At 38.9% G+C, this 26,406-nt stretch overlaps 1 protein-coding gene across 9 annotated transcripts in view; it reads left to right on the plus strand.

Moving 5' to 3' along the window:
- LTBP1 (latent transforming growth factor beta binding protein 1) overlaps positions 1–26,406 on the plus strand; it is a 216,738-nt gene that overhangs the window by 146,840 nt on the left and 43,492 nt on the right. For 5 of the 9 annotated variants that reach the window (XM_037405594.1, XM_037405595.1, XM_037405590.1 and 2 more), the window contains 11 exons: positions 429–662; positions 2,649–2,671; positions 3,682–3,784; positions 4,389–4,487; positions 6,532–6,657; positions 7,809–7,934; positions 8,649–8,771; positions 12,402–12,521; positions 17,594–17,716; positions 20,371–20,493; positions 24,771–24,893. In XM_037405594.1, coding sequence (XP_037261491.1) covers positions 429–662; positions 2,649–2,671; positions 3,682–3,784; positions 4,389–4,487; positions 6,532–6,657; positions 7,809–7,934; positions 8,649–8,771; positions 12,402–12,521; positions 17,594–17,716; positions 20,371–20,493; positions 24,771–24,893 — 1,323 coding nt within the window. The remainder of the gene's footprint in view (positions 1–428; positions 663–2,648; positions 2,672–3,681; positions 3,785–4,388; positions 4,488–6,531; positions 6,658–7,808; positions 7,935–8,648; positions 8,772–12,401; positions 12,522–17,593; positions 17,717–20,370; positions 20,494–24,770; positions 24,894–26,406) is intronic. The other 4 variants (XM_037405592.1, XM_037405597.1, XM_037405589.1 and 1 more) reach the window with 3 other exon arrangements.

A 26,406-nucleotide genomic window follows, 5' to 3' on the forward strand; every position in this document is an offset into this window, starting at 1 on the left:
CAGGGCTGGTGAGCTTTTTTCCTTTGGTTTCTGCAAAAAGAGAATGATAGGAATAGTGATTTTCATTCTCTATGCAATGTAAATGATTATGACAATTTGCATATTTAAATTCATACTCAGAAAGGATATACTGATTGAAGAGGATTCATACGAAAAATTATCTTGATATAACAACCGATTAAACATAACTGAAGAAAGATGGAAACTGGAGTGGAAACCTCCTGGGAGTAACGGCCAGAACATGCTTTTGGGAGAATGCTTGGTCATATTAGCATGCAATACATAGCTTGTCTTTAAGTAGTCTTTTTATAAAAATGTATATAAAATATGAGATGAAATTTATTAGTGGTAGTCATTATATTTTCCACTATGTCAACATTTTGCACTTTTAGACTCCTAAAAGGAATATTTTCCCATCCCAAATCTAGCTGCTTTTAAGGAAATCTGCCCTGGTGGAATGGGTTATACGGTTTCTGGCCCTCACAGAAACAAGCTATATCATCACCCTGCAGTTAGAGTACAGCCACCTGTCATTGGCAAGATCCCGATTACTCAACCTGTTGCTAAAGGTACTTCTCCTCCACCTCTCCCAGCAAAGGAAGAGCCAGTGGAGGCACTGACCTTCTCACAGAAAAGTGAGACTGAGATGGCTGTGCAAGAAGGTGAGAGTGGGAAAATTTAGTCTTTCTATATTTCTGTGCATGTGTCTTCAATGGTATGTTTCTTTGCCAGAGTAGCTGCATACAGTGCAGGACAGACAGAGAAGCATCACTTCCCACAGCAGAACATTCCATGTCATGGAGTGTATTGTGTGACATCATTTACTTCTGAAATTTTATATGTAGCTCCTACCAGATGCTGAGAACACCACAGAGAGAGACACTGCTTTAATCTCATTAATTTTTATTATAAAAAATAGTAAACATTTGTTGTAAGACTTTTATAAAGATATTTATAATCTTTAACATATAACAAAGACTCCACTCAGGCTTTGATTTACTAGTATTTGGGGTGGCGGAAGCTAAGGGGTTTTGCATCATTTTCCTTCTGTACACTCCTGTAGATCAGCACCACCTGATGTGGGCATGCATCCCCTTCACATGGTCTGCTCTCACCCTTGCAGCTGTGTGCTTCCTCAGTGTGACCATGTTGGATCAGTCCTTCTCTGCTGGGCTGTTTAATGATTAGTTGACTACTCAAGATATTTTTCTCAGTAATTTTTCTGCAAGCTCCTCTAAGAACTTGTAGCAGCCAAAATTCTCCTGAGTCTAAAACAAATACAGAAGCAAAGAAATGCAGAAAGCATCGCTTTTATAAATATATTGCCAGCAAACTTGGCATGAACCGACTGTAGACAAGAAAAATGCATTGCTGAAGAACCCTCTCATGATACTGAGTACTTAACAGGTTATTTCCAAGTAGCAGTTATGTATCTGTAGTGTCAGGCTATAATTAGAAAGTTTGTCAGCTAACTGCAAAATTCTGTGCAACATGGGTTACTTTCCAGTTTAAATTACTGCTGTAGTTTTGCTTTCAAAAAGAAAATGGAGCTAAACTGAATCTGGAGAGAAAAATAAGCCATTCAAATATACTTACAGACTGTGCTGGATTATAAAGTCTCACATAAGCTTCTGAGCTTTTCTGTGTTGCAAAGTGGAAAAAAGTGGTGTATCATTTGCTAAAATATTACCTGAGTAATCAGAAAGATTATCACATTCTAGTAAATATTAAAACACAGAGAATCTGGAGATAAAAAGTATGTTTTTAAAAATAAAAACATGCTTTTTAAAATATGCTTACTCTAAGTCAGCGATGACACATACACACTTGAATTTTATATTCCTTTTTTGTATATGTTTGCATTTGGAACTTTTGAGATTTTATTAGTTCTCCCAGTTCTGATAATCAGCCTCTCCACTAATACTGAAGAAGCAGAGCAAGAAGAATGAATTTTTTAAATTTTTTTTTTTTTTAAATCTACCCTGTAGAAAATGTGAAAAATATTCTTATGGGTTTTTTACAGAAACCAGTAGATTTTTATCAGTAAAAGACAAATTCAAAAAAGGCAGTCTGCAATGGAAAATAAAAATTTATGTGAAATTTCTACCTCTTCTTCCCAGAAAAAAAGTCACTTTTGAGGAGGAAAAAGAAACCAAACCACTTTTTCTTCCTTAAATAAAAGGCAAATTTCAAAACTTGATTATTTTTTTTTTACAATAAATTCTTGCAGATTTGTTAATAGTTAGTTATTTATCATTATGGTATAATTTACCTTTAAAATAATTGCAGATGTTGCTGTTGCTTGGAAAGAATTAAAAAAGTTCAATCAGTGAGTTAATAACCTGTCAGTTTCTGGGATTGTTTCTAAGGAAACAAATAATTGTGAAACCTATAAGGCAGATGAGTACTGAGTGAATAATTACAAGCATTGGTCAGTGTATAGAATCTTATTCTGGTTGCAGGTTAGTTTTTACACTTGCTTCAGGAGCACTACTTCAGGTTTGCACCATTTTGAAACAAGGTTAGAGCCTGAAATTGTTCTGCGATGGCAGCAACCACTTTCAAATGTGCTAGCAGTTTTAAATAGAATGTGTAAGTAAATGTTGTGTGAAGTCTGATTAATTTTCTTTTTTTCTTTCTGGTTTTAGTGGCAACTGCATCCCCTGATCAGGTAAAACATGATGTGATTTATCTAGGGGATAGAATGCAGACGATGTGTATGAGATGTGATATGGTATCTCTGAAAAGGACTTGAGTTTTATGAGGAACAAACAACTCACTGTGGACTTACAGTGCAAACCCAGAGGCAAAAAGAGTTCATGTTATTAGTCTATACAACAACGGGCAGGTAGTGAGGTACAGAAAAAGAGATTACTTTGGCTTCTCTTCTGGGCAATGGTGGAGGGTCTAGTACTGTATTGTACTATCCCATTCTGGAGCCTGTAGTTTAAAGAGGATATTGAAAAATGCAGACAATATGAAGGAGAGCTACAGGGACTGACAGCTTGAAAAAATGAGTTGGAGACAAATCATATGAAGCTTTGAGAGAAGCATTTGTGACACCTGCTTAAGAGACTTGGATTAATGCCTAAGTTAGTTCCTAGGGGTTTTAAGGTTGCTGTATACTCAGTGGAGAAGAACAGGTGTGTATCTGTGTTAAGTCCCCCATTCTGGAGGTTTCATATGCTGAAGACAATGGGATTCGTTAGGAATAACTGAAGCTGTACTTAATTTCGTTTTCCTAAAGACATACAAGCATCTTACACTTGTATGAAAATAAGTTGATCAGTGCAATAGCTAAGAGAGACCTTTCACAGTGATCGAAGTCTTAGAGACTTATGTGTTTGTATACTTTTGTGTGATGCTGAACTGCAATTAAATACTGTTTCTAAGCAGTTAAAGACCAGAAGATGAGAGAACTGTGGAGGGACAAAACCAAAGAAACACTTAGAAGCTCCATGAAATGGCTGCTTCAAATAAAATTCATGTTAATTTGTATGCCGTTGTGTGTAAACATAGTATTCCATGTTCTTTCAGGCTTAAATTGGTGGTAATTAATGATCTGCTATTAAAAGCTGCTCATGTGAGAATGTTAGCAGCTTCTCAAGCCAGCAGTTTGTGGGTTGTCATGGTAGCTGAATTAATGTTTTCAAAATGTAAATTTTTAATAATTCTTTTTAGGAATTAGCTTCCCTTGATCAAGAAAGGCAGCCTGATCTAGAGCCGGGACAGCCTCAGCTTTCTCCTGGAATTTCAACAATTAACTTGCATCCACAGTTCCCAGGTACCTTGTTTTGATTTGTCTTTTAGTATGTGAGAATGCTTACAATCCTTCAAAGAACTGGACAATAGCAATTGTAACAGAGGTTAATCAACAAGCAACCAAAGCTTCACAAGCAATTTTTCCATGAGCAAAATGCAAGGGGAAAAAAAACCAAATAAATCACAGAAGCTGAAGTGGGAGGAATTGAGAAGTTGGCATTGGCTGAGTGACTTGTTAGGAAAGAGAACTATTTTAGGCAAAAGCGATATCCTGGACTACATACATGAGAACTTTAATGTCAGTGGAGTTGAGGCCTTGTGCCCTTTTCAAGAGGAAGCTTTGCTTAGGTGCCTCCTTGTAGATTTATGCATAACTCTTGCTGCAAAAGTTTTACTATTATGCTTGCTTTCTTTAACACCTAAGGTTTTTTCACAAGCAGTAGAATGATGGAAAACTCAATTATACTTTTTTCTACACCAGATCTAAGCAGAATAAACTAATGAAAAGCTCCATAGTGTCTGGCTCATTCAGTATTGTGTGTGAATTATTTAAGGGTAGGGTTTTTTTTAATGCTTTTAAGGGGGGTTTTTTTGGATGTGATTGATTTCCATTCCATGTCACACAGTAGTGATTGAGAAAACATCTCCTCCTCTGCCTGTTGAAGTTGCTCCTGAAGTCTCTACTTCGAGTGCAAGTCAAGTAATTGCACCTACTCAAGTTACAGGTATTGTACTTCCTTTTTAGAACTGAAATAAATTAACAAATGACTGTGAGTTCCTGATGTTGTAACTTGTTCCATGCTACTTCTGAATTATAATAGCAACGAGAATGTAGCTGTAGAACAGAAAGAAAGACTCTGGGGAGAGATAGAAAGTAGAGAGGAACACAGCAATGAGGGTACTGTCAACACGAGCCAGGCCTGGGGCCCTCCCAGGATGTGCCTGCCGTTCTTGTGCCCACAAATAAGTGATGAGAGGAAAAAAATAATAATTCCACCTCAGATTGTGATCTGCAACCAAAGTCCAGAACCGAAGACTTCTTGGATACAAGTCGGGTCTTTAGAGAGTCTGCACATGTGTTCATGAAGCATGTGATCATGTTCTTTGAGGGATGTAGACTGTGGGATGCAGATTGGCATGTTCTACAAAGAGCAGGTGAGGAGTTACTGTAAGACATGTTTTGAAATGTTCTTTTGATGTTTGTGCTTCTTCCTTTTTTGATGGATTAAAGTTGCCTTTTCTACATCCATGTGTCAAGAAGTGAAAAGAACAGAAATGCAAGTAATGCTCCTGTCATAGCTGAAATTTCTCTTAAGTAATGGCTGTGTCCAAAAGGCATGAAAATTTCACTTGCTTTAAGTTTGAAAACAAAAAGGTGAATGTACTATGTGTGTATACGTGAGAACATTACAATGTCACGTTGGCTAGTCTCTCAGAATTAACACAGGCTTCGAAGCAATTGTAATAGCCAGGTAAATACTTCAAGATGCAGTATTGTATGTAGCAGCGATATCTAGGCCTACCAAGACGTTTCCCAGTTTGCATTCACAGGGAGAAATTGCACATGCTTTAATGAAAGTTTAACTCTTCAAAGATGGCTTTCTTTCATGCAGGAGTGTGTGCTTGAGTTGCACACAGTGTCTAAATAACCCAGTTGTTTGAAGTACGATTCTGTCTGCAGTTAAATCCTCCTGAATCTACTGTAAGAGTAAAGAGTCCTTCTGTGAGCATTCAGCTGCCTCCTTCAGATTACCTATAATTACAGTTAGTCAATCCCATAATAAAGTTTACTAATTGTGATTGTCAAACCAAAATTTGGAAATCAGCTGTGCTGTGACTGTGCCCCTTCTGCCAGTCAGCTCCCTGCTTCCTTATAGGGAGAGGAAGTCACCCTGATGGGAACTCACACCAGTTAGAAAAAAAAAAAAAAAGGTAGCTTTCCATGTTGTGCTGTTTTTTCCTTCCTCAGGAAAAAGAGTAGAACTAGAAATTGCTGTGTTCTATAAACAAACAAATCAATCTGTTGTTCAGATACAGTTCCAAGTGTTGTTCAGATATTTAAGAGATAGCAAAGTGAAGTAAGACTTGTAGGACAAAATCCTAAATTGGATTTAAAAAACTGAATGCAGTTAGAATTGAGAAGTTTTTGAGTGCCTTAATTCTGTACTTTAAGATTTAGTTAAATTTAAATGTAATCTATTTCTAAACAGTTTGGATAAATCACTCTTCTTTACAGATGTTGTCGTCTTTTTCAGGAATTGCAATTTCATACTGCTGTATAACCTTAGTTTAAATTGCAACTAAACAGAGTCATTAGTATTTTTTTGCAGTAACACATACATTTTGAGAATTTCTAAAACTACTCTAAGGGCTTAGTGTCCCACACTGCCCATATCTGAATCTCCTTATCTTCCAAGCCATTAACAGACGAGTACTCTGTAAAGATAATCAGAAACCCACTACAGTAATTTTCTTAACTTTTGATGCAAAGGTTAAATCGTATCATTTTTTATATTATCTTCATTTTACTTTATTTTTTTTTATGTACCCATTTATAGATGTTGGATGGGACATGACAATATGTCACTAGGAAAGGCCTAGATAGTTTCTAGATTCTTCCAGATAAGGTATCCATTACAGAAACTCAGGACTTACAAACTTGATTTAGAGTTGTTTTCAGGCCTGTCTTTCTACCTAGATTACAGAATATTGTGCATTTACTGAACTATATGGGAGAGTTTAACATTAAATTTTTTCTTGTTTGCTTAGAAATCAACGAATGTACAGTAAATCCTGATATCTGTGGAGCAGGACACTGTGTTAATTTGCCTGTGGGATACACTTGCATCTGCTACGAGGGGTACAAGCTTAATGATCAGCAGACAAAGTGCACTGGTATGAATGGATGGTTTCAAAAATCTGAAATAACCATGCTGTGAAAAGCCTGAAATGTAGAGTCTGGTCAGGGGAAATACGCTACAGAGCAGTCAGGAATCGATTCCTCTACTGAAAGCTTCCAAACTGCATAGAAACTAGTTTTTGTATGTCAAATAAAATTTGCCAGCTAGTGTCTGACACAGCCTTTCAGCTGCTAAAAAATGAACATGAAATTGATTCAATGAAAGGCTTTCCCATTGTGAGATGAGAGAAAAAGTGATTAGATAGACCAGCTCTTCTCAGCTTTATATCAGGTGTCTGAAATTATCAGACTGCTAGGAAGAAATACACTTCTGTTCGGAGAAAGAATGAATTAGTGCCTGTTTCTCAAATGATTTACCCAGCTACCAGCTCTGCAGCTAGACTAAATCCAACCAGTTTGTTAGGTCTTTCCTTTCAATCTTCTGCTGGAAAGAGAAAGTATATCATAAACATTCCAGAAGCATATTAGGAGATCTGCAAAGTGAGGTCTTCATCCCCTTCTAAGCTAGTAAGTTCTAGAACAGAGGGCTCTGATGAGGCAGAGCCCAGACTGGCTCTACATGAGCTGTTTCAGATTTGGAAGCAGCTGGGTCAGTAGCTTTCTTTCATTCAGAGTGTGCTGGTTCCTCTGTAACTTGAATCAGGAAGAGTTTATTATATCATGTTGCCAGATTACATACTATCAACTTTTCATGCTACCAAAAATTCAGTATCTTCATACTTATGTGTGCGTGCTATCCAGTGCAACTACAGTATTAAAAAATAATTTACACACATACACAGCCAAATGGCAACTTAAAATCCTTCTATTTCATCCAAACTGTGTTAATGCTCCATGCTTGTAGCTTGTGCTCAGCCTGCTCTCAGTGTAGTGATTTGAATAGTAATCATATCACATTCTTCAGGTCAATGCAATGTTCTTACAGTCTAAGCCATTAAAAACACTTTTTTTCCAATCAAAACTATTTACTATGTCTTTTTTTGTAGCTCTGGGGGAACGAAAAAGATACTTTTTCAAATAGTTAATTATAAAATCAATCTTTTCAAAAGCATGGCATAGAATGCACAAAAAGAACCATAACTAAATCAAGTTAATCTGTAGTCTTATGGTTTTATTTCTTTTATAGATATTAATGAGTGTAATCAGGCACCCCATCTCTGTTCCCTTGGACGCTGTGAAAATACAGAAGGAAGTTTCCTATGTATTTGCCAAGCTGGATTCATGGCCAGTGAAGATGGAACCGACTGCGTTGGTAATTACTGGTCTTCTTTATAGAAAACAAAAATATGAAAAAGAATCAAGAAGCTTATCTAAAATCCCCTAAAGTCCCATTTTCAGCTTTCTTCCTCAATGTCATTGGTACTGGGCTGATGTCAGGAAGTGTTTTTACTGTCTCTTACTAGGTATGGTGATAATGTAGGAGCTACTCAGATATTTTCAACTTTTCAAAATGACTGTTGAAAAAGAAGACTTAATTCAGTATCATGTTTTTTTAGGAAAATTACCATTTAGTAAAAACATCCTCTGTGGTAGAAAATACAAAGATTCAGAACTCTTTCAATCACTAGCAGCTGTAACAAACTGTATTTTTAAATATAGCTGCAAACAGCCATGGACTTTGCAGAGCAAAAAAAACAGCCTGAATTGGCTGTGATCTTTTCCAGGTTTGTGCTGCCTTGAGCACAATATACACGCAGTGACACACATTGTGTTTGCAACCACAGAGCTGTTCACTGGCCACCTTCAACAGCCTGGTTGTTTCTAGGTCTCATTCTCTCTGCAATTACAAGCAGTGATGTAAAGATGGAACTGCTCAGTAACAACAGCTGTAGGGCTCTGGCTTGCAAACAGCTTCAAAAGTCCAAACTTACTCGTGTCTAATTAAAGCAGAGCTTAGAGGAGATGCAAACTTTCAGTGATTTCATGGTGAAGCAGTTTCTCTTAACTTCTCTTTTTTCATCTGCAGATTTTGATGAATGTTCAAGACCTCATACTTGCGGGGAAGGCTTTTGTATAAATACTGTTGGCTCATACAGATGTGAATATTGTGATAGTGGATATCAAATGAACAGGAGAGGTGAATGTGAAGGTAGGTTTGGACTCTTCACCAGTAGTGATACAGTGACAGTTGCAAACCAAATAGCTGCAATTGGGACAAGCCATTTGTTCACATTGACTGCTGTTTCTGATCTCAACAGAAAACTTTACGTCTATTTCTTTATTTTTGAAGAAATTTGGCCATTAGATGGAAGTATTAAAATAACACAGATTTTTTTCATGTTTAACTTAGTATTTTTCTACCTGGTGTAGTCCTTCTGATTCCTTTCAATCTCCATTTGCTATTTGATTTCACATAGAATGTCTTGACACAGTGGTTTTATATCTATTTGTGTTCACAGTTCCCTTTCCCCATCCCACTCTGTGCTTATTTCCGTGGGCAATTTCTCTAGCTTCATCTTACCACCAGATTTCTCTCACAGCTACTTTCTTCATTTAATTTGCCTTCAGATCATTTAACTTCCCACTGTACACCAGCTGACAATGGCAGAACATTCATAATGACATTGCTTGTTTTATCTACAGTATGTCCTGGATGATGAAGTCACCATTTATTCATATCACAAAACAATGCCAAATGTTACCACAGTTTGGAATGATTAACATTACCTGCTGTCGAAGGGAAGCTTAGGACTATGACTTGAGCTGCAAAGGAAGAATCCTTAGAGGGTGCAATCTTAACTAAGAAACCTTTTTGAGTACTCTCCAATCTTTTCAATTATTTGATGTCTGGAGCCACAATTTAATTCCTAGTATTTAGATTTAAAACACTGCAAAGGAGTTCCTCTGCTATGGACAGAACCATCTTGGGACAGCTATTTTAACAGGTCTCGCCATGGAATCTCTTAACTTCATTGTTAGTCCTTCCCTGCATACTTTACTAAGTTTATGTTTCAAAAAAAAATTATATTTTCTCCTATAACAGATAGCAAATGATAAGTTGACTTTTTTTTAAATTTGAAAATATATATCTAGCAAATATTTCATGTTGCAGGAGATCTAGGACATCTGACCTTCGAAATTTCACATTATTTTTAGTGTGGTATTTCTGCCTTTTTTGCTGTCCTTTTTTCTTTTTCCATTTTTAACTTGAAATATGAACTAAAAACCACAAGTAGCCATTTCATGTTAAACAGTTTTGTTCATGCTTTAGTCTAAGTTACTTAGGACAGAATAAAATTGCTAACATGTTAGGTTGCCTAGCAAATAAGCAACTTAAAGCTGCTGTGGATATTTGCTGTTTTGAGCATTGCTAAAAGATTCCTCTTTCTGTTCAGATTTTTTTTTTTTTAAATTTAAATAAATGTTTTGCACACTGCACTCTTACAACTACTTTTTCCAAATCTTCTCTGTCAGTAGAGAATCTGTGATTAAAATAGGCTAGAAATCAGAACATCCCAGTGCGTCAGATTTCTTATTAGCTTGTGTTTTAAGTAGTGTGGTGGTACTACTCTATCATTTAACTTAACAGTATGCAATTTCTGAAACCAAATTCTCTGTTGAAAGTTATTTAAGGTTGCTCAAGGGAAAAACCCTCCCACACTAAATCCATCAAACCAAGGAAATGACACATTTGGGGAATCATTTCACCATGTCATTACACCTACACATTATAGTCACCATACTGACAGATTCCAGATTCCACAAATAACTCCTTTCTACCTCCTCCACAGTTCAAAAACAAAGGCAAGAATCTTCCAAGCTGCGTACAACACACATAGTTCGCTTACACTTCCTCATCTCATTTTCATCCTGCCTTCAGGTTATACCATACCAGCTCTGTCGTGCCTCTAGCCTGGGAAACATAGAGTGCATGTATATTGCTGTTGTAGAGTATTGTTTATGTAGAATAGTGTTATAGGCATAGCTGAAAATCATTGCATACAATTAAGTAGTCCTGTAAAATCTTCTTTAATTTAAGCTTTGCAGCATTTAGAATTTGACTGAAAATCTATGTACCAAATACATCATTCATGTTGTGTGTTTTCAGGGCAGGTACAGTCCAGGCAGTTTTGAGAACAGGTTTTAGCAGAACTGGATCTTTATGTTAATTAAGTAAAAAAATCTCACAGCAGTTTCACTGAGAAACAGTTGTAGGTCTGCATTGTAGCAGCTAAAGAGGCCTGGTTCTGGTTTTATGAGAAAGTATTCTCAGCTGGACAGTTGTGATTCTATGAAAAACTGTGATTTGCCTGCATCCAGTGAGTTGTTTGGAGCTGGAATGTTCAGTTTGCTGAAGCTGGGAATATTGTCCAGTTAAATTACAAGTGTGGGAGGCTACTTTCCTTCTGTGAGCTTGTTCCTAAAACTAGGAGTAAATTACCTCCCCACTAGCTGTGCTGGAGTAGCAGTCCTTATTTGCAGAAGATGAAACTGCTATGCTTGGGGCAGGCAAGGGGCAGGAGCTTAGGAAGCTGGGTTTAGAGGTGACTTCGATTTCATTAGTTCTGTGCACTGCATGAACCAAGTATTTGGTAGGAAAGGTTATAATTACTGTGTAATTAGAGACCGTATTGTAAAATTATGCTGAAGTATGGGAGCAGGCTGGAATGAGGCTGCCCACACAGTTTTAATTCTAGCATCTTCTGAACATTGGTCACTTGACAGCAACTTGTCTTTGAACATCATTATTGTGTGCGGTCTCTTTTAGATTGTATATATGGCATGCATTCTGGGTTTCTTTGGTGCAGGACAAGAAGTTCTTGGTAGATGCTCAGAGCCTGAACATAAGATCCATGAGGTTTTTATGGCCTCTCTTGTTTTGTCATGTGTTGTAGCTCATGACGTGTCCAAACCTCAGTGCAGCACCTGAGGGACCATCAGCACTCAGACTCTCATGGAGAGGAAGGCAAAATGGCAGTTTATTGAAAGACACAGGCATTTATATACTAGTAACAAAGCCAGCCCCTTCGTGGGCGGTTTTCTACTTGGTTCCTACGTTTCCGTCACAACACGTGATCTTCCGCATCGCCACGTTCCTATGCTACTACAATTCCCCCTTGCATGCTACTACAGTCACGGGTAAACTAGGACCTCTCCTGATGCAACAATGACCCGAAGCATTGCCAGCCTCAGTGATGTGTGTTGCTTGTGCCTTCTTTCAAACATAATTAACTCTTTACTCCCTGTAAGCATCTTTGATTACCATTCACACAATCAAATTTATAGTCCACTTAATACTTATGTGCTGCATAACTCTAGGACCCTGGAGAACACCAAATTCCTCTTTGCTTTGAGAAGCCAGTTACATTTTTATGGCTGTTGCAATGCTCTTCCAAAGCCTCTTGAGACTTGACTATAGGAAGAACCTCAGGACACTTCAATATGGTAAAGGCATGATGGAAACAAAGTTACTCTTACCTCCCTAAGCCAGAGATCCTGTCTGCTGTGTGTTAGGGAGGACCTGCCGAAGCTTAGCAGTAGTTAACAGAAAATTCAGATGCAGTTGCATGTACTGTGAACTGGTTTATTTTTCAGAGATGCCCCTTTGCTGGGACAAATCTGTGTGAACTTGGGCCTTCCTGGGTCTCTAACAGATAACATACGCAAGTCTTTAAATGTATTAGTATAACATGAGCACAGTCAGAATAACCAGATTAGTTTATTGTTCTGTGTTCTGTTATGGCTTTGACCATATTTCCTTTTATCTTCTCTTTTGAAGACATTGATGAATGCCTGACTCCAGCCACTTGCCCAGATGCACAGTGCGTTAATGCTGCTGGCTCTTACCAGTGCATTCCTTGCAGAGTGGGATTCAGAGGCTGGAATGGACGGTGCCATGGTATGTTCAGTGTTCTTTGTGTCTCTGGTTCTTGTTCTGAGATGGTGTATTTCCTATTCCATCAGTGTTACAGCCTGATGACAGCACTGTACCCTGGGTCCCCATTTCATTCAATAATAATTGAAAACACAAAACTTTTTTAAATGGCTGTGTTCTCAGACACAGTATATTTGAGGAAATAGTGGTTTACTGTAGACAAACGAACATTGAATCTACACTGCAAACAATGCAGTCAGGATTACAAAACAGAATTCCTGAAACAAAAAATATGGAACTGAAAGGGGCGTGTCATCAGTGAAATGCCAGTAGGCCATTGTTTGGAGATATTAACAAAATGAAGAACCATGAGAGTGCTAACATATCAGTGTGTCTGGCAGGCTTTTCAATAGGATATGGGAATTTGCTCACAAAGCGTATTAGTAGAACTTCTTAACTGTCCATACTTCCAGCAAAACATTAGCACATCTTAAAGCAGCTGGTCTCACTTTAGGTTAGGGTTTTAGGACAGATTTCTCACATTATAGTTTGGTTGATTTGTTTTTAGATAGTAGATTATTCCTCCCCCTCCCCTAATTAGTTTTTTCTATTTGAGATATAGGTAAGAAAGAGCCAATGAATCTGTTGTGCAAAAAGAAAGAATCTTTTGGAGTTTTGAGTGCCACTTACTGGGGCACTACCAGAAACTTAAATTTGACCTCAATTGTGAATGCTATCTGTTGTGAATCCTCCTGTCCACTCTGTGTAATGCATGGCCTATAATTTGTGATGGTTGGAGTAATCATGTGACGCAAACAGGTGTGTCATAACCTACATAGGGGGTCTTTGCATTATTGTTGTAGGTCAGATCGGCAGTGCACTTCTATAGCTTATTTCCTAATTGCTCCCAGTTGATGTGATTTGGTTCAGTTCATGAAGCAGTCTGAGAGCATTGTTTTGGTTGCAATAGCTTTGTAATATGGGCATCTACTGTGCTCCAGCCACAGATGGGCTTTTGATCTGTGGAGCAAGACTAGGGCCAAGTTGCAGTGAAGCACCTGAAAAACGTATGGTGTGGCTGACAGAGCCTTGCCACCAGTTTTGCTGTTTAGATTACACCTTTTTCAACCACCCTATTTCCTAAAGAAGGCATATTGTAGCAAATTAATTCTGTCTGAACATATCTGCTTGTTAAAATTTATCAGCATGTTATAGCTGCATTATGTGGTCATGTCATTTGACTTATTTTGGAGGAAAGTATTTCTTGGGTGATTTCATAGATTTTAATGGAGTTATAGCAAGCTATGAAATGTTTACAACAAACCAATTTGGTTCACTTAGCACACGTTACTCCATGTTCATCTTTGTTTTGTTCCTTGCCACCTGCCTGGATTCCTGCTGCCCTTCCAAAGAATGTGGCACATGCACTTTGTTAGAAAGGTTTCCTCTTAATTAATTCCTTTTTTAAAAAAATTAAAGTGGACTTTATTTTGCATTCTTACCTGATATCAAGCTTGACTTCTATACCTATGTATATAAATAGCCTGGTTCAAAATGCCATGGCTTAATTTTCACTTCCTTCGTTCTTGCTAACTGGGTCAGTAAGAGCATAATGAAAGAAAAGAAGTTGCTGCTCTGCTCAGATTTGCAAAGAGAACTAAGTCATGTAAGGGCTAAGTCTTGGTTCCAAGTTGCTGATACTTTTTTCCTTGTATTATTGCATGTAGTTTGCCTTTTTCCTTTGTTTTATGAAATGTTCTAAGCCTAGACATCTCTTTCATATCTTTAATGATGTGATCAGTCTTCATTTTCTGTCTGTCCTAGACTTATATCATGTTGGAAATGAGCCATACACATTTTAGAACGTGTAATGCAGACAGTTTGCCTTAAATCTGTAGTTTTGCAATAATGTACAATCTAAATATGCTGGAAAGGAAAATATTTTCCAAGTTATCTATGAAGGGTGTTTAAGTCCACTGTTCCATAAACTTATTTGTTTCTGCTGTTAGTTTAGGTCAGTTGCAGCTCTGCTGCTTTTCCCTAGTGCCATTTTCAGTATTATTTTTTTTTAACCTCATCTCATTCCTCTGCCTGTACTTTGTGCCCTAGAAAGTCTAGTGTAACAATTCTACAGTTCTTTGATGCTATTGATACTGTAATCTTCCAGGATTTAAAGCCAGGATCATAGCCATTTTTGTTTCATAAAGGCAAGTCAATCATTTCACTTCAAACTTTCCCTTCTAAACTGCAATTAAATGTGTATATACGGTGTGAGATGCATATTGAAAGAAATGAAAAATGGCACCTGCACACCCTGCCCCCTCATTGTCTTGAAATTACTACTGTTCCAGGTCCCTCAATGCATTTGTCATACAGGGAGTATTTGAAATAATTATTTTTTTAAATTTACTTGCAATCACTAGTTTTTTCCATCTTTCTCCACATGTGCACATTCAAATAAAGTGATAAATCATGATGTAGAATGACAGTAAAGTAGTACATGAATCTAGAGCACACTCCTCTGTGTTGAATAAATAAAAAAAATTAGATTGACAAAACTTTCTGGACCACTTCATCCTCATGTTTATCACTGTGATGGATTTTGCAGCTATGTGGTTAACAACAATACTCATCTTGTACAGCATCAAGGACCCTATCAGAAGATTTCAAAACTAGTACGGAGGTCAGCAGTGCTGATCCATATACCTCTAGCTGTACTGTAGGGAGCTTCAGTAGAATCAGTTACAGCTCTGGACTTCATCTCTTAAGATATAGGTTCTGTTCCATGCTTTTCTGCTGGCTTTATGTGAAAGTCTCTTATCTTTGAGTCCCATCCAAAAATCAGAAATATTGCAGGCTTTGTTTTCAAGAAGCTCGGAGATAAGTAGATGGAACTTAATCTGTAAGAATGAGGTTATTCAGTTGGAAATTTGCTTGCCTGACTGCTGAATTAGGTTCTCTGTGTTTTAACAAATTCTTGAATTAGAGCATCGATCATACACATTGAGAGCAAAGGTGGTGTTTTGTTGAGTGAGCACATCTTGCAACAGTAGGGATTTGAGAAATTAGTCTTGCAGAAAGGTGTAAGCAGTTTCACCTGCTGAACTACCATGGCAGAGCACCTGTGGTTCTGTGCTGTCATCTCTGGGGAGAATGCTGCTTTGTGGTCTTGGCCAGGCTGCAACTAGGCATCTTGTTTACAGATTTAAAGGCTCGAGTGAGGAAACAAGAGTTGTAGGTCATTTGAAATATGGACAGTAATGGTGATTGCATTTGTGTCTGGGGTGAGATGGGCTTTGTCAAAGTCAGATTGTACAGGTGCTCATAAAAAGCCATGAATGATAAATACATATGAGGAAAATAGTTACTGCAGATATTCAGAATAGCTAATAAGAGCTATGATGATGATTTAAAGACCACTTATCTTTTTCCAGTTCTTCCTGTGCTACAGCTGCCTAAATAGTTCAAGTGCCTCAAATAATGAGTAGTTTTACTCTTTTCTATTGATTGATTTTTGTGTGCTTTGTGGTGGCAAAAGACAAAATAATTGAGAGTAATATGATTTCTGGCACATAAAAGCAAGTAAGATGTAATTCTTTTTCTGCATCAGTGAAGCTAAAAATTACAGCTTTTTCCACACAAACAAGGACACCTGCTTTGTGTTAACTACATTGCCAAAATAAATAAATAAAAGTTGAAAATTAATCTTTTATTCTTTAAATGAAAATGACTCCTAGGAAAAAGACAATATTGATTATTTTATAATACTGAATTAATTCTGGCTCTATTTATAACAAAAGGTGTTATTTGTTTATATGTTTACTTTTTTCTTTGTTGATTTCTACAAATTGCATTCAGAAGGAATTCTTGAAACTAATAAATAGTGACATAGAAATTTCATGTTAGCTAAAGAGAATGGCCCATCTAGTTAATCCGTTCTTACAGAGAATGATGAAAGTAGGTGTCTATGGGTTAGCTTATAGAAAATAAGTTTCTTTCAAGTCCTCCTGTAAATAAAGGATGGTTTTTGACCAGGAAGAGAGATTTTCCTTTTAAAACTTTTGTTATTAAAGGCATAATCCAATGGAGTTCCATGTCGCCTGTATAGATTAGCCTTACAAAGGGACCTGCATGAAGGGCAGAAATCCCCTTGAAATTCCTCAGATGTCAGCTAAGTCCTTTAGAGCCTGCCTCCTTTAAAGTCAATTTGAAAAATGTTCTCTGAGAAGGTCTCACATGTACATGTGTTCTGTAGTCTTTAGTTATGCACTGGAGAACTCCTTTAAATCCTATACATTAATTGACCTAGCTTTAAAAAACAGGAAAAACTCAATAGCAGAAAATGTGGTTGAGGTGTCTTCTAGCTTCCGAGAGGACCTGCTTGTTCCCGAGGACCTGTATGTAAGCCCCAGGTAAATAAGCAGAGGCAGCAGATTGGGGGGTTCTGACAGCACATCTTTAAAAAATAGTTTCAGAGAGAATAGCTTCTAACACAGTCTTGCCAGCCTGAGCTCTGTCAACTTTTCTGGACTGTTCCTTGCAGTAGCAGAAGGATTCGTGATAACGGTTATAAGGTACTAGCAGCTGCTACTGCTTTTATCACAGGTACATATCCTAAGAGTAAATCTGTGTAATGCAAGAATGAATGTGCCAGCACTTGCTGACCTCTTCTCTATACTAAAGCTACATTGCTTTAAGCTACTGTGGGAAAATCATGGGCAAAATAATCTTATTCAGATAAGGATGATGTGGACACAGGTAGTTCATAGTGCAACCCCGATTTAAAAAAAGACAAGAAACAGGAAGAAGAAGGTTTGTTAGCCTAAACTGCAGTCCTTGTAGGACTGGGATCGAAAGCATTGTTTTAGTCATGTAGGCACTGAGTATAGTTGAGTGTTCAAGCAGCAGGCAGCTCAAGTTCAAATCAGGTTCAAATTTTTAAAATCAGAATTGCTGCAGAGTTGTCAAGGTCAAAATATACAGGAAAACTGAGTATTAACCATGCTTATGGCAGAACTTGAAAAAATTCCCAGGCTCAACTGAAAGATGGTTGTACCCAAGTTAATCACACACTTATACTTTCTTTATATTTACAGATATAGATGAATGTCAGTATGGTAATCTCTGTACAAATGGACGTTGTGAAAATATGGAGGGGTCTTTCAGATGTATTTGTGGCCAAGGTTTCAAACTCTCTGCATCGGAGGATCAGTGTGAAGGTAGGAAAGAGTATGGTTACAATTCAGAAGGCTGCATTTATATTTTAGAATAATATTTTTCATCTAATAGTATTCCTTTAAATGGAGGACCACAAATGTACAACACTGAAGCTAAATAACCAAAAAAGTAAGAAAATGTATTTCTATTTTATGGCTTTCACGGACACATTGTAGATTTTAACATTTGCTATAAAGCAAATCAAGACCATACAGTAATATTTCCATTGCTAAATTGCCATTTCTGCAAAACCCATGGCATTTCTGTCATTTTGGGAGTTTGGGGACAGTGGCTTTCGCTGCTGTCATGATTTAACCCCAGCCGGCAACCAACCACCACGCAGCTGCTCGCTCTCTCCCCCTCACCCAGAGGGATGGGGAGAAGAATCAGAAAGGAATGTAAAATTCGAGAGTTAAGATAAAATTTTATAGGTAAAGCAAAAGCTGCACATGCAAGCAAAGCGAAACAACGAATTAATTCACCACTTCCCATGGGCAGGCAGGTGCTCAGCCATCCCCAGGAAAGCTGGGCTCTATCACACGTAATGGTTCTCAGGAAGACAAACATCATAATGCCATATCCCCCCCCCTTTCCTTCTCCTTGCCCCAGTTTATATACTCAGCGTGACGTCATATGGTATGGAATACCCCTTTGGCTAGTTTGGGTCAGCTGTCCTGGCTGTGTCCCCTCCCGATTTCCCGTGCCCCTCCAGCCCTGTCACTGGTAGGGCCTGTGAGAAACTCAAAAGTCCTTGATGTAGTATAAACATCACCCAGCAACAACTAAAAACCTCAGTGTGCTATCAACATTGTTCTCACATCAGAGCCAAAACACAGCACTGCACCAGCTACTAAGAAGAAAACTAACTCTATCCCAGCTGAAACCAGGACAGCTGCCTTAACTGCTTTTCTTTCTGTCTTTTTTTTTTTTTTTTTCTTTCTTTCTTTCGTGCTGGTGAGTGGAACCAAAAAACCCAGGCTGCACCCTCCTGGAACCCAGCAGCATCGGTTAACAGAGCTGATGGCTGCATTTGTGTCACAGCATTTCAAGTAGCACATCCAGGAGAGAGAGAGTTTGGTGGTGTATTTCTAAGAACAGTACCTGTACCTCCAAAGTGTCAGGCACTACATTTCTTCTACATCTAAAATTCCCATCAGGATTGCTCCAGTGGATCAAAATTAGGTCTGAAGTCAGAGCAGAGCAGTCTGAGAGAGAACCTAGGGTGTGTACAGGAGGTATAAATGCCCCTCTCTTTAGGGAGAGGGGACTTCTGGAAACTTCTCCCTAAAGGTGAAAATCAGGGGGAATGCCTCCAAGCTGTGGAAGCACACAGAAACCTGAACATTACTTTTCAGATGTTGGTTTTTCTTCTTTTCCTTTCCCCCTACCCTTCCCTAAGTTTGTCTCTATAGCACCAAACACTTTCAGACTTCTGAGTGCTAAAAATAATACAGTAAAACTGAATGATCGTTCACATTAATTTCTCAGGAAGTTTGAAACAAAACATCAGTGTAAGTTAAGTGTTTTGAGTGAGTTAAATGTGCTGTCCCGGACACACAGCACATTTGGCCTTGGGGAAAGTATGTAGACAAAGTTTGCTGCTTCCTCTGAGCCTTTCATGGAAAAAGGCCCTTGCCAAGCCGCGCTGGCATGTGCAGACTGTTCTTCTTAAAGTGCACCCTTCTAAAGTAAGGACCCATACACGTGCCCAGATGCTTCATGCAGCCCCACAGATTTCGGTGATCCTTAAATTCAACATTTCTGTGGTCACAAGGGACCATTACTCCAGAGGTCAGACTATGTAGCCATAACATAGATCTGAAAAACCTCATTGAGTAACTCTGTCCTGTTTGAATTGGAGTATGTTTTCAGAAAGACATTCAGCTGTGCCTGTCTTAGAAGTGAGTAAGAACCTACCGTATCAATTTAATTACTGTTCTTTAATGAGTATTTTATAAATAAGGGAGGGAAAACAGGCTTCCCAGCTCAAACAAGACATGTGCTATGTTCTGAATTCAAAGTGACACTCCTCTCCAATATTCTGAGTTTTTCATAGGAAAATTTAAGTTTGATGTTCAAGTCCTTTAGTTAACCCAGGCTGACCCCAGTTTATGAGAACTGAAGTGCTGAGGGATTAGCAGTGGCTGTGGAAGCAAAGAGATGTTGCCCCATACTTACAGGATTAATACTGTTACAAGGCAAGCATTTAAAGGAGCCTTAAGGTACAATTCAATAGAGGAACAGCCTGTCCCTGTGCCTCTCAAAACCACACCCTGTTTAAAGGTGGTGATCCTGCTGGAAAGTATTTTGTGGGTTTTGCTGATTCACTGGAGTGGTTGGCTTTACCTTTGCCAGATATAAAAGAAACAAAAGCAGCTGTCAAGCAGCATGTGTGTGTACTTGTGTGTCTGTGTGTACCCGTTTGTGCATTGAGGGATATATTAACACTACAGGAGAGAATGCTGAATGCAGTCATCTCAAGGAAAACATCCAGTCTGCAATTTCACATATTTTTATGCATCATATTGACTGTACACATTTGTTAATAAGACCTAGAAGAAGACTGGATACTGACACTCTGCTCTGATATTGCACCGTTTGATTAGTAATTGGTATTTTCAGATGTGTTATGTTTTCGCTGTCTCTTTTGCTACAGATATAGATGAATGCCAGCGCCGATCACTCTGTATGAATGGACGCTGCAGGAACACAGAAGGGTCTTTTAGATGTATTTGTAGCCAAGGCTACACATTGTCATCTACTGGAGATCAGTGTGAAGGTAAGCTTGTAGACATAAGCTACTGATTCATTTTTTTCAATTAGATCTTAAGTATTTCAGCTATAGGCATGAACACTTTTGAGAACGGGGCAGAAACATATATTGGTCCTCTTTCTTTCTCTATACTTTACTGTCAACCATTCAACAGTCCCCACCTACACAGCCACATATTTAATGGATTCTTAGAAATAGTCCCTGTCATCGTTCCACGTACAAGAAATCAGCACATGTGTTCTCAACAGTAAGATTGGGAGAGCAGCTGACATCGTTACCAAAAACAATTAAGTGTTGCCAAACCTTGTTGCTCAAGTTCTGACACAGGGATTCTGTATTACAAAAGCTTCTGCCAGCAGACAGGGGCCTACTAAGTTAAAACTTCTTCTCCAGCTGGTTTTGGGAACCTGTAGCCAGCCACCACAATCCACATGTGCACTGGCAGGAGAAAATATGTAGTATAAGATGAGCTCCAAGGGGATCTGCTGGAGCCCACAGCTTTCACTGTCTTAGAATGCAGTCTATATACTGAGCTTGTTAAAAGAAAAATAAGAGGTGGAAGATGGACAGTAAATGTAGGGAGAAATGCTGTGTTATAGAAAACATAAACATTATATTATCTTTCAAGTAGAACAATTTAATTGTCCACTAATTGGCAAACAGATTTTATTTTAATTAATTATTTCAAAGCTACTCCCTCTTCTCCATTGTTGGCTATACTACTTGATACGGTAAGTCTACCGCACTACTCATGGTCACCTTGAGCTTGTGAGATTACTTCCTAGTGAATTCCAGAAAAGATTGTACCTCTGTCGTTTCCTTGTCTCACCCTGGGGTGGGGGGGAACTCTCAGTTAAGGTTTCACCATACCATAAATGTGGTATTAGCACATAAAAGCTTTCCAGTCTGGTGTGCTTTATGTAGCTGCTGATGCCACAGAAAATGAACCTTCTTACTGCTGTTCTACCCAATCGTGTTCTGCTGCTCGGTTATCCTGCGCCCAGCGCTCTAGAAGGCCATTCCCACTTTCTCCCCCACAGCAGTAAGTCAGGAATCCTTCACTCCAAGTATTCTAGGTAGAAGAGCAGTTCCCCCTGAGCCAAGCACATGCTGTCTTCTCAAGAGAAACCTGCAACATCAGACTAGGCTTTATCATCAACGATGATACTGGATTGTCCACATTTAATGAGTGACAGCATCTCTTGAAATTCTCACCACCAAGGAATACGGATATCTTATAAAATCTCCTCAGCACACTGATACTCTTTGGTACTGACCTGTTTGGAGAATCTGGTCATAGAAGAACTCAGCACAATCTTCTCAGAGTTCCTGGTGAATACCAGCATGTTGTGCTTTAACCCCAGCTGGTAACTAAGTACCACAGAGCCACTCACTTGCTCCCGCCTCACCCCGAGGGATGGGGAGAAGAGTTGGAAAGGAATGTAAAACTTGAGGGCTGAGGTAAGAACAATTTAATAATTTAGATAGAATAAAAATGAAAGAACAATAATAACTATGATGACAATAATGGTAATAATGAAAAGGGGAAGGGAAAGAATAAAATCCAGAGGGAAAGGAAGAAGGGAACACATGGTGCACAATGCAACTGCTCACCACCTGCTGATCAGTGCCCAGCCAGTCCCCAAGGAACGAGCTGCCTGCCCCGGCCAACCCCCGGGTATATATACCAGCCCTGACGTCCTGTGGTATGGAACACCGCTTTGGCTAGTTCAGGTCAGCTGACCTGGCTGTGCCGCCTCCCAATTCCTTTTTACTAACAAGGCCTGAGGAAAAGTCTCACATCACAGCCAAAACACAGCACCTACTAGCTCCTAAGATAATTAACTCCATCCCAGCTGAAACCAGAACACAGCATCGCTTGCATCAGCTTCAAGAAATGTGGGCTGATGCAAGGCGCTAGAAACTTGTGTCAAAGAATTTTGCTGTCACCAGGTTTCAAGATCTTCATGAGTCGCAACAGATGCAGAGCTAACTGTGTCAAGAATCAAAGAAAAATGTGGTGGAAGAGATCACTGGTCCTTCCTGCCTCCGGAAGGCAGAATAGACTCATCTAACCTACTCTGAGCAGGCTTCAGCAGATGCGATTCCAAACATCTCTTCAAACAGCCTGTGCCAGTCAGTCTTTCTGCCTTACTCTCATTCAGCGTATTTTTCTTGAGATGGAGAGACACTGAGACTTTCTGCTCTCTGTTGCTCTGAATATGAGGGAACACAAACTGTGAGCGCACCTGTGGCCTTGTCTCAACTGACAGGCAGTATGAACATGTACCAGCTGACTTACAGACTGTATGTCTCAAAGAACTGGGATTACTGGAAAAGTCAATCTGAAGCCTAGGAGGCTCCAGTGTTCTCTTAGGAGCCATCAGAGATTTTGGTAGCCAAAATGCTGAAGACATGCGCGTGTAAAGGATGGTAAAAAGCACTGAACATCTCAAGCACGAGTTACTGTCTGATTTTTCTGGAGGTTCTTGTGCAGCAACCATAGGACCTGTGAAGATTCAATAGAGAAGAAGAGGTTTGCATCCTATATGGATAATAATGCATTTTGACTGGACTTGGCAGAAGAAGCCTTCTTGTTGTGAGACTTGGCATTAACTCAGCCCAAGGGAGTCATTAATTTTTTCTCATGCTCCTTGTCAAAATTAATTGCTGTTTTAAATAAACCACAGTTTATTTCTCAGTTGAAAATTATTATAAAACATGTGGTTATCAAAAGGTCACAACTTTGTCAGCATTAAGTGCTTTTTTATCTGCAATAACATTCATTCATGTAAGAAAGCTACCCCTATTTCTTATTTTTATCAAATAGATTAAATCCCAACGATATTTGTACTCTCATGTAGTGTGGGCTTTCCAGAGATAAGTGTAGAAGTGAGGTCATGTCCTCTTTTTTTAAATACAATTGTTATTCATTCCTGCAACACAGGAAAAAGTTGTAATTCTAATCAGCTAGAATTCATGCTTAAGAAATCAGAATAATCAGAGGCAGTGGAAAAAGTCTTTGATAACTGTTTTTCAAAGGAAACTATCAACATTATCAGAGCAATAGGCTCAGTGAATTACAAGGCAGGGCACTGTGGAGGCAAGGGAAAGTTGCTTATGAGATGCTTCTTTTGACTCTTTCGTTTGCTGTTTGCCTTTAAAACTTAGAGGCACAGTCATCAAACACCTTGTGATCTTTAGCTGTAGTGAAACAAAACCTTGTAATATCACAGGAATGTAGGCACTAGCCGAGTTCATCCTGCACCCACAGTAGCTGTGCTCTTTCCTCCATTGGGTTGCCTTGAAGCCCTTTGAAAGAAAGAGGAAGACAAGCCACTAGGTAGAGACAATGCCAGTGTCCTGTTCTTGAAATATTTGATTACTCTGTATCTAGTTTGCGTCCTGAAACTTGTCCTGTTACGTGTCCATCAGCATGTTTATCCCATGGATGTCAAGACACGAGGGCAGAGTCTACAAGCCCGAGGCTTGATGCTGGGAATTTGCTGTGTAGGCAGCTGGGAGCTAGTGCCTTGACTCCAGCTGGGTTTATGGCTTGGGTGCAGCACTGTGCAAAAGCTTCATGTCCAAGCTGCTAAGCCTGCGAAATGGTGTACTGCATCACATGAACTGCATGCAAAAGTAACTGCTAGCACGGCAGTACACACAGTGCGATCCCTGTCCTACAGGCCTCCTGTCCACGTGGCAGTTTTGTGAGTAGCCTGCGGAGAAGAACCTCCTCTGGGGTGACACACTGGCTGTGCTTGGGCTTGCCCATACTCTGGGGGATGTCTGAGTAAGGTCACTTCCCACCCAGGGATCTCTGTGTAGTCGTCTAAACATGCCCAAAGATGCAGATTGGAAAGTACAAATTTGCATTAGTAGGTATTTTTTGTACCTGTCTTTTAAACACATAGCTGCTTGGCACTCTTTTTAACTGCATTGCTGTAGCACCGCAGTCACTGTTACAGCAGGGTAGAGAGTGGTATGAAGTTCTGTTGTGGTAGCTTTCATGAGAGATGCAGATGGCATGTTAGATATATTTGCTAGGAATAAATGACATACAAACTCAAGTTTTAAAGCTCTCTAGAAATAGAATTTTGATGATATGATGAAAGGGAAATTAAAAGGACACTCTAAAGTGTAGCAAACTGGATTTCCACACATGCATGCTGTTATTAAAGGGCATGGTAGCTTCAAGTTGCTACATTAGTTTCAAAGTATCGCTATTAGAAGTTTCACCAGTTTTTACACCATTCAATACAATTACATTTTTATTTCAGATGTTGATGAATGCCTTCAAGACAGTGATATTTGCCTCAGAGGAAACTGCATGAATACTGATGGGTCTTACAAATGCACTTGTCCAGATGGTTTCCAGCAGATAGCAAATAGGGGATGTCAAGGTATGAAATAACTATAAAAATATACCTGGATCATTACTACAAATGTGGCATCATGCTAAGGAAGATAAAGTCGTTTAATTTGTCATTTCTAGTACTTTCTTACTGATTTTATGTGGCTCTCTGTAAATATATGCTGAGAAATTATTTCAAGAGGCTGAAATCTCAGCCTTCCTGACTTGAAAGAGAATCTATATTAGAACTAACAGAGATACAGTGCTGCGTTTTCCCGAAACCTGGAAACATTTGACAGAACCTTCTGTGTTTGTGAACCCGTGGTATAACAGGAAGAGCAGTATAGTTAGTGTCACGTCACATCAGATAAACCTCTCTCACATCTGGAATGCTTGCAGTACTTTGTGGAAGATGGGTGGGGAGGGAAGAGAACGTGTTATCTGAGGCTGAGTCAGCATTGCCAAACCCAGAAAAATATTTCCCAGCTTTTAGTTGTGAATGAACCCAACTCCACGTTGGCACAACATCCAGGCGTGCCTCGCTGCTCCCTTTTGCTCTCCATTTTCATGAAACGAGAACCATGGTATTACAGCTGGGAAGTGATAGCATGTTTGTGCTCTGCATGGCGGGAGGACCAGGGGACTGGACTTTGCTTTGGCTGCTCTCTTATGCACCACTTAGGCTTGAGCTGAGAGACTGTATTCTAGCTGATCGATGTTGAAGATTTTGTGACCAACAGTAAAAGTTCTGAGTATTCTATGTGACTGCCTTCTAATTCAGAAAATGAGGTGTTTAACATACAGAAGTGCTATAAGTAGACCTTGCTTTAGCAGGGAAAAGAGAATTGATCATAAGCTATAAATCAATGCCAGCTTTGATACCACTCCACTATGTAAAGTAGTACTATATCAACTTCGTGTTTTAAATGAATAAATATAATAAAACTGAAAGCACTTGTGAGCCAGCTAAGGGACACAGAGTATTTTTAACAGAAAAATGTGAATGAAAATTGGAAATAATTTCAGGTGAGAGCACCACACTTAAGAAGACCACCAGCTCTGAAAAATAACAAGTTGCTGTAGAGGGGAGTGAAACTGCTTGAGAAATAGATAGATCAATATCAAAACAAATGGAAGGAAGAAAGGAGGAGCTGATATACGGAATACTGACAAGCTAGAATAGCAAAGGAGTGGACACGGTGAAAGAACATAAAGGGAGGTCTCTGACCAGCAGAATTAAGTATGGTTAGACTTTTACTTTGTTGACTGCTTGTTGTTAAGCTGTTGCAGGATGCAATAGTAGAATTTTTATTTGTCAAAGATGGAAGTCTTCAATATATTTTCTTGGCCCGTATTTTGTACTGATCAAAACTAGCCATACTTGTATCATAAATGATGACTTCTTTGCATTTCAACAGTACCTTCAAAATATTTTAAGCAGCAGATAAACTGAGACATTTTTAAATGATTGAAAGCTAGTTCTATCAGAGTTCTGTAATAGCAAGAAAAAAACATACAATTTTTGAGAGAATTTACCTGGTGAGATTAGGGGCATGATAAAA

Source organism: Falco rusticolus, chromosome 12 (genome assembly GCF_015220075.1).
Source record: "Falco rusticolus isolate bFalRus1 chromosome 12, bFalRus1.pri, whole genome shotgun sequence".
Classification (NCBI taxonomy): Eukaryota; Metazoa; Chordata; class Aves; order Falconiformes; family Falconidae; genus Falco; species Falco rusticolus.